We start from the raw sequence: 11,214 nt of genomic DNA, 5'->3' as shown, positions 1-11,214 counted from the left end.
CCACAAAATCTTAAACAGCATTCAGTGGTGTTGTTATTGATAATGTAGGTATTACTATTATTTTAAAACTTTCACACACACATACACACACATTCTGAAGCACAAAGCAAATGAGTAATTATGTTAGTATCATTAGGTACCAAGATTACAGTTGACCCTTGAACAGCATGGGGATTGGGGTACTAATCCCCACACAGTTGAAAATCCATGCATAACTTTTGACTCCCCCAAAACTTAACTACTCCTGGAAGCCTTACCAATAACATAGTTGATTAACACATATTTTGTGTTATATGCATCAAGGGAGCCTCAAGTGATCCTCAAGTGATCCTCCCACCTCGACCTTCCAAAGCACTGGGATCATAGGCATGAGCCACCACTCGCAGCCGGTTTGATAATTATAGAAAGAGGTTTGGCTTTAAAAATGTCAAAATAGCAGGATGCAGTGGCACATGCCTGTAGTCCCAGCTACTCAGGAATCTGAGGCAGGAGGTTTGCTTGAACCCAGGAGTTCTGGGATGTGGTGCATTATGCCAATCAGGTGTCCACATGAAGTTTGGCATCAATATGATCTCCCGGGACGGGGGTACCACCAACTTGCTTAAGGAGGGGTGTGAACTGGCCCAGGTTGTCAGCGGAGCAGGTCAAAACTCCCGTGCTGATCAGTAGTGGGATTGTGCCTGTGAATAGCCACTGCGCTCCAGCCTGGGCAACAGGGCGAGACTCCCACCTCTGAAAATAAATTAAAATTAAAGAATGTCAACATAACAGGAGGATCAGTTTTTGTCAGCAAAGAGGCAGCAGATGAGTTCTCAGATGCCATTCAGAAAAGTATTGAAGAGGAGCAATATCTGCCTGAACAGGCTGTTAATATGGATGAAAAGTGCCCTATTCTGGAAAGAAAATGCCACAAAGAACATCTATTAATAAGGAACAGAAGCAAGCACCAAGATTTAGGGCAGGAAGGGATACACTAACTCTAATAAGCATAGTCCTGATATAATTCCAGCTGCATTTGCACAAAACAGTAGAGTCAGCCTATCTGCCTCACTTGAGGCCAGGAGTTTGAGATGACCCTGGGCAACATAACGAGACACTCTAACCCCCCCAAAAATGTTTTTAATTAGCCAGGCATGGTGGCACACACTTGTAGTGCCAGCTTCTCTGGAGACTGAGGCAGGAGGATCGCTTGAGCCCAGGAGTTCAAGGCTACAGTAAGCTATGATTGCACCAACTGCACTCCAGCCTGGGTGACAGAGTGAGACCCTGTCTCTTAAAAAAAAAAAAAAAAAGTTATCAAACTGTCTTTTGCCACCATTGCATTCTCCAGCTTTTAGATCCTTCATTTTTTTTTTTTTTTTTTTTTCCTGAGACAGTCTCGTTCTGTCACCCAGGCTGGAGTGCAGTGTCAGCCTCCTGGGTTTAAGCAATTTTCCCGCCTCAGCCTCCTGAGTAGCTGGAACTACAGGCACGCACTACCATGCTGGGCTAATTTTTGTATTTTTAGTAGAGATAAGGTTTCGCCATGCTGCCCATGCTGGTCTCAAAGTCCTCCACTCAAGTAATCTGCCCACCGCAGCCTCCCAGAGTACTGGGATTATAGGCATGAGCCACCACACCTGACCCCTTCACCTTCTTTTTGCTTTAAGTTGCCATTTCGCTTTTTCTCAAATTATGTTAGAATCTATAGGTATATCTTTTTTATGCCCACATAAAAGCTGCATTTTCAATACTACTTAAAAAGGTATTTCACAAAAAGTGCAAGATTTTAGCACCTACTGGTGTTAGCTGCAGGAGCAGCTTCATGAATTTCCTTTCCTTTTTTTTTTTTTTGTTTTTTTTACAATGGTCCTTATGTTGGATTCATTTATCTTGAGATGGCAGCCAATTGCAGTTGCAGACCTCAATCTACAATACATATCAAGCAATTCAGCTTTTTCTTTTCTTTTTTTTTTTTAAGATGGAGTCTCGCTCTTATCACCCAGGCTGGAGTGCAGTGGTGCAATCTCGGCTCACTACAACCTCCGCCTCCCAGGTTCAAGCAGTTCTCCCACCTCAGCCTACTCAGTAGCTGGGATTTACAGGTGCCTGCCACCATGCCCGGCTAATTTTTGTGTTTTTAGTAAAGATGGGGTTTCACCATGTTGGCCAGGCTGGTCTCAAACTCCTGACCTCAGGTGATCCACCTGCCTCAGCCTACCTTTTTCTTGTAATGTCATGACTTTCCTCTGTTTCTTAGGAGCACTTCTAGCATCACCAATGGCACTTTTTATGGATCCTATGGTTTAAGGTATTGCACTAAACACAGTGAAAATAATAGGAGAACTGTGAGATTACTTTTACTGTGATATGCAATTTATTGGAGAGATGAACTGCTCAAGCAAAGATAAGTAGCATCACACAATATATTAGGTGAATACTCGCAAGACTTGAGCTCACTGCAACAGCAACAGGAGGGAGCTGTGAAATTATTACAGTAGTATAATATGTACTACAGTTAATTTTATGGTTATGATTTAATATTGCATTCTTTGTTCACATTTCTCTTGACTGAATGGCACCATTTACAGTCTGTGTAGGTGTAAGTTTTGATAAATTTTAACTCTTTATAATAGATTTGTGTACATTTTTATAGTACTAAATAATAAAATAGTATCTAAATATGTTTTATGCATTTATGATATAGCTTTTTCTTAATTTTTTATTCCAGAAGTCATCCTTCACCTTTTTCTTAATTTTTAAAATAGTTCTAGGCAACATGGTTGGTCCACGAGTTTTTTCAAATTGTTACGAATCTCCAAAAAAAACTTTCAATATATTTTGTTGAAAACAATCCATGTATAAGTGGACCCACACAGTTCAAACCCATGTTCAAAAGTGAACTATACTTGCCAAATCAAAGAATTAAAGTAAAAACGCTATAATTGAATAGGAAGAAATATTAGCTTGAACTTGTGGTTTATTTATTTATTTATTTTTTTGAGACAGAGTTTCGCTCTTGTTGCCCAGGCTGGAGTGCAATGGCATGATCTCGGCTCACCGCAACCTCCACCTCCCAGGTTCAAGCGATTCTCCTGCCTCAGCCTCCCAAGTAGCTGGGATTACAGGCTTCCGCCACCACACCCAGCTAATTTTGTATTTTTAGTAGAGACGGGGTTTCTCCATGTTGGTCAGGCTGGTCTTGAACTCCCGACAGGTGATCCTCCCGCCTCGGCCTTCCAAATTGCTGAGATTACAGACGTGAGCCACCACGCCCAGCATGGTTTATTTTTCTCCTAAAAATGCATTCTTTTTTCAGCACTGTCCACTGAAAAGCCAAAGTAATAATAACCCAGTAAAAATAATATGCCTAGTACCCACATCATGGATTTATTTATATATTTTATTTTATTTTTATTTTTATTTTTATTTTTGAGACAGAGTCTCGCTTTGTCGCCAGGCTGGAGTGCAATGGCGCGATCTTGGCTCACTGCAACCTCCGCCTCCTGGGTTCAAGCGATTCTCCTGCCTCAGCCTCCTGAGTAGCTGGGACTATAGGCGCATGCCACCACGCCCAGCTAATTTTTGTATTTTTAGTAGAGATAGGGCTTCACCATGTTGGCCAGGATGGTCTCAATCTCTTGACCTCATGATCCGCCCACCTCGGCTTCCCAAAGTGCTGAGATTACAGGCATGAGTCACTGCGTCCAGCCAATTTTTTTTTTTTTTTGAGACAAGGTCTTACTCTGTCACCCAGGCTGGAGTGCAGTGGTGCAATCTCAGCTCACTGGGTTCAAGTGAAGCTACTGCCTCAGCCTCTCGAGTAGCTGGAATTACAAGCATGTGCCGCCACGCCCAGCTAATTTTTGTATTTTTAGTAGGGACAAGGTTGGCCGGGCTGGTCTTGAACTCCTGACCTCAAGTTATCCACCCACCTTGGCCTCCCAAAGTGCTGGGATTACAGGCATGAGCCACCGCACCTGGCCCACATCATGGATTTAAATCGTTTTTTGCACTAAAAAGAAACAGGGCTACTTAGAGAAATGGCTGATTCCAGATCTGGGGCAAGAAATGGACATGACAAGCCTGGAGCATCATCTTGTGACTGAAAGCAAGGAAGTTATCAGACTTCTGGAGTCTTACAAAAATACAGAAGAACTGACTTAAAGGGGCTCCCACTGGCCCAAAATGGGACAATTTGAGCACAAAAATTTGTAAAGGCAGCAATTGATTAAAACACATTAAATATATAAAAATCTGTAAGTTCATAATAATTAAAAAAAAAACCTCATCAGTCACCTTTGGAGGTTGCCTAGAAACTAACTTGGTATTCTGGAAATAAATTATAACAGCTTTATTCATAATATCCAAAAACTAGAAATAGCCTAAATGTCTGTCAACAGGAGAATGGACAAACTGATATATTCATACAATGGAATACTTACGCAGTAGTAAAAAGATATGAACTACTGATCACAACAAAATGAATGAATCTCAGAACATGCTGAATGACAGAAGCCTTACATAAAAGAATACATACTTATGGTTTTGTGTCTATCAAGTTCTAATATAGGCAAAACAAACCTATGGTGAAAAAATATCAGAGTAGTGGTTTGCACTGGGGGAGATGGCAGCAGAGATTGAATGGGAAGGGGATGAGGGAGGGAGGTTTGTGGGATAATGAAGTTTTTTAGGGATTTGGGTTACACAAATGTATGCAGTTCATCAAAACTCTAATGGTACGCTTTTGTGCATTTCACAGTATATACATTTTTTACCTTAAGCATAACTTTATTTTTTTTTTACTTTTTATAGAAGTTTTAAGAGACAGGGTCTTGCTGTCACCCAGGCAGGGGTGCAGTGGCACAACTGCGGTTCACTGCAATCTTAAGCTCCCAGGCTCCAGTGATCCTCCTACCTCAAGTTACTGGTCCCAAGTTACTGGGACCACAGGTGCACGCCACCAAAACTGGCTTTTTTTTTTTTTTTAAGTAGAGGCATAATTTTAAACAAATATTAAATTTCAATGATATGTGTGCTAAGGTGTATTAAAAAGTAAGATGGATAGAAGGATAAAGAGATAGATATTTGATAAAGCAAATGTAACAATATTTAATTGTAGAATCTAGGTGGCTCTTTACAATATAATTCTTTCAATTTTCTATATGTTTGATAGTTTTCATAACAAAATGTTGAAGAAAACCTCCATTTTGGCACCTCTAATTATGGGTCTAGGCATCAACATCTGCTAACATCATTGAGTGAAAAGTTGATGGTGAATCTTATAATGATGGGTCAGGCAGACAACACCTGAACCCACTGTTCAATCCTGTCACTAAAAGTAAGATAGCCAGGTGCTATGTTCTTCCTGTTGCAATACAATAGATATATCACCTATGAAGTATTAGTGCATAAAACTAAAATTGAATCTGAATCTAATCAAGATTCTAGATCTAACTACAAATTTACAGGAAATACAGGAGAGTAAAGAACATTAAATAATACCATGTAGGTACCATTAGTCAAGTACAGATTGTGGGGGATTTCACAGGAAAAATTACCTAGTATCTTAACAAATCAATGGCATGAACATTGGGGGAAAAAAAAGCATAAGGAAGGGGATCTGTTACAGAGTAAGAGACACTCACAAGACATAGTCATCAAATGCAATGTACAGACCTTGGATCCTGTCTAGAACCAACCAACCGTAATAAGACCTTTCTTCTTTTTTTAGTCTGTTCTACTCCTTCAAGTTATTGGTAGAGAAAAGACATTTTTGAGACAATCAAGGAAAACTGAATGTGGACTGAGTATTAGATGATACTAAAGAAGTATTGCTCATTTTGTTGGACTTAATAATGATATTATGGTTATTTTTAAGTCCTGTGTTAGAAATACTGAACTATTAACAGGTTAAATTACATTTATGTTAAAATACTTCTGGGGAAAAAAAGTAAACAGTTGGGGATAGATGAAGCAAAAATGAAAGAATGTCCTTGTTTTTGGGTTTTGCGTTTGTTTGTTTTTGTTTTATTTTTGCTTGGAGACGGGCAAGTTGCCCATACATCCCAGCAGGCCAGGGGAGGAGCTGAAAGAATGTCAGTAATTGCCAAAGCTGGGTGATAGATACATGGAAGTTTATTAATCTATTTTCTCCACTTGTAAATGTTAAAAAGAGGCATCCTCAGCTTCACACTTTCTTCTACATCCCATTTCTCCATTTTTACTACAGTAAGACTGTGAAAGATATCTGTATTTACTGTCACTACATCATCTCCTCCCATTCTCTCCTGAACCTGGTCCAATGGGGATTTTTGCCTCCATCGTGCCACCAAAACCACTCTTATCAAGGTCACCAGTAACTTCCAAATTGCCAAATCTAATGGTCAGTTCTCAGTTCTCATTTCAAATGACTTTTGTAACATTGATGACTACTAATCATTCCTACTTGAAAAAGTTTCTTCACTTGACTTCCGGATACCAAACTGATTTTCCTCCTGCTTCACTGTCTAGACCTTGTTTTCTTTGCTAGATTTTTTCTTCTGACTTCAGATATTGGCATGCACCAGGACTCAATCCTCTGACTCTTCTCTATGACTTCCTAAGCAATTTCATTCATTACCATGGCTGTAAATATCATCTCTGTACTGTTGATTCCCAAATTTACACCTCTAATCCCAGCTTCCCCTTAATGTCATCTTATAAAATCTCAAACTCAATACGTATGAGACCAAATTCTTTTTTTTTTTTTCATTTTTCTATAAAATAGAGATGGGGTTTTGCCATGTTGCCCAGGCTGGCCTGAAACTCCTGGGCTCAAGCAATCTTCCCGCCTTGGCTCCCCAAAGTGCTAGGATTACAGGTGTGAGCCACCGCACCCAGCCTGAAACCAAATTCTTGATCCACCTTACAAACTCCTCCCTCAGTGTTCCCTGTTTCAGTAAATGGCATCTTCATTTTCACTCAGTTGCTCAGACCAGAAACCTAATTGTTATAATTGACTTGTGTCTTTCTCTCACGCTCATATCCAGTAGCAATTCCTGTCAGCTTTACCTTTACAACATAAACTGAATTTGACTACTTCTCATCATCTCTGCTTCTGTCACTCTAGTCTAGTCCAAGTCACCATCTTCTCTTGCCTGGGCAACTGCAGTAGCCTCTTAATTGGTCTCCTTTTTCCCTATTTCTTCACAATCTCCTCACACAGCAGCCAGAGTGATCCTTTTAAAACCGAAAACTAATGATAGTACTCCCCTGTTCAAAACCTTATGGTGATTTCCCATCTCGCTCAACATAAAACCCAGAGTTCGGAGAGCAGGCCAGAGCCCAGGCCCGGCCCAGTGGCGCCCACCAGGTAGACCCAGGCGAGGCCGCGTGCCGGCGCGAGGGGAGCCCACTGCGGGAACATCCAGTCATGGATAAAAATGAGCTGGTTCAGAAGGCCAAACTGGCCGAGCAGGCTGAGCGATATGATGACATGGCAGCCTGCATGAAGTCTGTAACTGAGCAAGGAGCTGAATTATCCAATGAGGAGAGGAATCTTCTCTCAGTTGCTTATAAAAATGTTTTAGGAGCCCGTAGGTCATCTTGGAGGGTTGTCTCAAGTATTGAACAAAAGACGGAAGGTGCTGAGAAAAAACAGCAGATGGCTCCAGAATACAGAGAGAAAGTTGAGATGGAGCTAAGAGATATCTGCAATGATGTACTGTCTCTTTTGGAAAAGTTCTTGATCCCCAGTGCTTCACAAGCAGAGAGCAAAGTCTTCTATTTGAAAATGAAAGGAGATTACTACCGTTACTTAGCTGAGGTTGCCGCTGGTGATGACAAGAAAGGGATTGTGGGTCAGTCACAACAAGCATACCAAGAAGCTTTTGAAATCAGCAAAAAGGAAATGCAACCAACACATCCTATCAGACCAGGTCTGGCCCTTAACTTCTCTGTGTTCTATTATGAGATTCTGAACTCCCCAGAGAAAGCCTGCTGTCTTGCAAAGACAGCTTTTGATGAAGCCATTGCTGAACTTGATACATTAAGTGAAGAGTCATACAAAGACAGCATGCTAATAATGCAATTACTGAGAGACAACTTGACATCGTGGACATCAGATACCCAAGGAGACGAAGCTGAAGCAGGAGAAGGAGGGGAAAATTAACCGGCCTTCCAACTTTTGTGTGCCTCATTCTAAAATTTACACAGTAGACCATTTGTCATCCATGCTGTCCCACAAAGTTTTTTATTTACGATTTATGACAGGTTTATGTTACTTCTATTTGAATTTCTATATTTCCCATGTGGTTTTCATGTTTAATATTAGGGGAGTAGAGCCAGTTAACATTTAGGGAGTTACCTGTTTTCATCTTGAGGTGGCCAATATGGGGATGTGGAATTTTTATACAAGTTATAAATGTTTGGCATAGTACTTTTGGTACATTGTGGCTTCACAAGGGCCAGGGTAAAACTGCTTCCCTGTCCAAGCAAAGAAAACTGCCTACATACTGGTTTGTCCTGGTGGGGAATAAAAGGGATCATTGGTTCCAGTCACAGGTGTAGTAATTGTGGGTACTTTAAGGTTTGGAGCACTTACAAGGCTGTGGTAGAAACATACCCCATGGATACCACATATTAAACCATGTATATCTGTGGAATACTCAATCTCAATGTGCACACCTTTGACTACAACTGCAGAAGTGTTCCTTTAGACAAAGTTGTGACCCATTTTACTCTGGATAAGGGCAGAAACGGTTCACATTCCATTATTTGTAAAGTTACCTGCTGTTAGCTTTCGTTATTTTTGCTACACTCATTTTATTTGTATCTAAATGTTTTAGGCAACCTAAGAACAAATGTAAAAGTAAAGATGCAGGAAAAATGAATTGCTTGGTATTCATTACTTCATCTATATCAAGCACAGCAGTAAAACAAAAACCCATGTATTTAACTTTTTTTTTTAGGTTTTTTGCTTTTGTGATTTTTTTTTTGATACTTGCCTAACATACATGTGCTGTATAACAATCCAAGCATAATTGTTAAGAACACATGTATTAAATTCATGTAAGTGGAATAAAAGTTTTATGAATGGACTTTTCAACTACTTTCTCTACAGCTTTTCATGTAAATTAGTCTTTTGGTTCTGAAACTTCTCTAAAGGAAATTGTACATTTTTTGAAATTTATTCCTTATTCCCTCTTGGCAGCTAATGGGCTTTTACCAAGTTTAAACACAAAATTTATCATAACAACAAAAATACTACTAATATAACTACTGTTTCCATGTCCCGTGATCCCCTCTCTTCCTCCCCACCATGAAAAAAATGAGTTCCAATTTTTTTGGGAGAGGGGAGATTGATTAGAAAAAAATGTAATATGTTCCATTTAAAATTTTGGCGTATGGCATTTTCTAACTTAGGAAGCCACAATGTTCTTGGCCCGTCATGACATTGGGTAGCATTAACTATAAGTTTTGTACTTCCAAATCACTTTTTGGTTTTTAAGAATTTCTTGATACTCTTATAGTCTGCCTTCAATTTTGATCCTTTATTCTATTTGTCAGGTGCACAAGATTACTTTCCTTTTTTAGCCTTCTGTCTTGTCACCAACCATTCCTACTTGGTGGCCATGTACTTGGAAAAAGGCCGCATGACCTTTCTGGCTCCACTCAGTGTCTAAGGCACCCTGCTTCCTTTGCTTGCATCCCACAGACTATTTCCCTCATCCTATTTACTGCAGCAAATCTCTCCTTAGTTGATGAGATTGTGTTTATCTCCCTTTAAAACCCTGCCTATCCTGAATGGTTTGTCATTGTCTGCCTTTAAAATCCTTCCTCTTTCTTCCTCCTCTGTTCTCTAAATAATGATGGGGCTAAGTTATACCCAAAGCTCACTTTACAAAATATTTCCTCAGTACTTTGCAGAAAACACCAAACAAAAATGCCATTTTAAAAGAGGTATATTTTTTCTTTTAGAATGTAAGCTCCTCAAGAGCAGGGACAATGTTTTCTGTATGTTCTATTGTGCCTAGTACACTGTAAATGCTCAATAAATATTGATGATGGAAGGCAAAAAAAAAAAAAAACCACCCAGAGTTCTCACCACAGTTTCAAGGCCCTACACCTTTGATCATCCCTCAGATCACATTTCCCACCGCTCTGCCCCTTGCTCTCATGCTTTTCCAGACACACTGGCTTCCTTCTTCTTCTCCAAACAACCCTCCTTATTCCTGTGGGCCTTTGTATTGGCTGTTCTTCTCATCTGGAACTTGCTTCCATGTGGCTTGCTTTTTCACTTCGTTCTGGTCTCTGTTCAGATATTACCCATTAGAGAGGCCTTCTCTGACCCCAACTAAAATAGCAGTTCCCTAGTCCCCATCCCTATAACACCTCCTTACCAGCTTAATTTTACTTCCTAACAAGTAATACTACCTGGCTTTACATTCTGTTAATTTGCATTTATGGCTCTATTTGCTTTCTTAAATTCAACTCTTTAGGCCAGGCACAGTGGCTCATGCCTGTAATCTGGGCACTTTGGGAGGCCAAGGTGAGAGGATCACTTGAGACCAGGAGTTCAAGACCAGCCTGGGCAACATATCAAGACCCCTCATCTCTTTTTAAACATAAATTAATTTAACTTAATTAAGTTCACATTTTATAACTTGTCTTAAGGATTCGAGAATGACTGAATCTACACAGAGGAGAATTATATAGATTCCCTTGTAACATTAACTTAAGCCTAAACATCATCAACATACTATTAAGGGCATACAGAACTTTGGAGTTCTGATTTCAGCTTCTACTCCTTCCTAAGGTGATAACAGTTACACAGGCATGGCCAGAAGACCCTGTTGGAGTCTAGTTTGCATTTTTTTCTTCTGTATCATGTTCATTCTTTTCTAGGCTTGCTCACTTGCTGTGTCCCATACTGGAATCATGCTAGGGGTATTGCCATCTTAGTCTGTTGTCATTGTTCTCTCTTTGAACCAACAGAAAGTTCTAACTAACAGCAGTCTATCAGTTGATTTCGGTAGAGGTTTGCCTGCTCTCCCATAGACTCTTCTTGCTACTTTGTGTCATGCTGTGGTTTGCTCACTATTCATTTCTACACTTGCCTTCCTTCTTTCTCTGGCTCTCACATACACACTTGTATTTCCTGGCTCATCTCTGTTTGTGCTAGACTATTGGAAAAGTCTTTAAACTTCTTTGGACAGAAAGAATAACTTCCAAAGTAGAATCCTGATGCTCCCA

The 11,214-nt window shown here is 40.0% G+C and overlaps 2 protein-coding genes across 21 annotated transcripts in view; both read left to right on the top strand.

Moving 5' to 3' along the window:
• Window positions 1-11,214, top strand: part of CASK (calcium/calmodulin dependent serine protein kinase) — a 407,307-nt gene that overhangs the window by 242,796 nt on the left and 153,297 nt on the right. The window lies entirely within an intron of this gene.
• On the top strand, window positions 4,487-10,031 carry LOC100967426 (14-3-3 protein zeta/delta-like). The gene has a single exon (XM_034949889.3). It carries the CDS (start codon window positions 7,394-7,396, stop codon window positions 8,129-8,131), a length of 738 nt encoding a protein of 245 aa, XP_034805780.2. The 5' UTR covers window positions 4,487-7,393; the 3' UTR covers window positions 8,132-10,031.

Source organism: Pan paniscus, chromosome X (genome assembly GCF_029289425.2).
Source record: "Pan paniscus chromosome X, NHGRI_mPanPan1-v2.0_pri, whole genome shotgun sequence".
Classification (NCBI taxonomy): domain Eukaryota; kingdom Metazoa; phylum Chordata; class Mammalia; order Primates; family Hominidae; genus Pan; species Pan paniscus.
The sequence above is the reverse complement of the archived record's forward strand: the minus strand, read 5'-3'. Positions and strand labels throughout refer to the sequence as shown.

What these genes read in the sequence shown, in the direction of transcription:
- LOC100967426 (XM_034949889.3), top strand. Translation starts at nt 7,394, where the DNA reads ATGGATAAAAATGAGCTGGTTCAGAAGGCCAAACTGGCCGAGCAGGCT.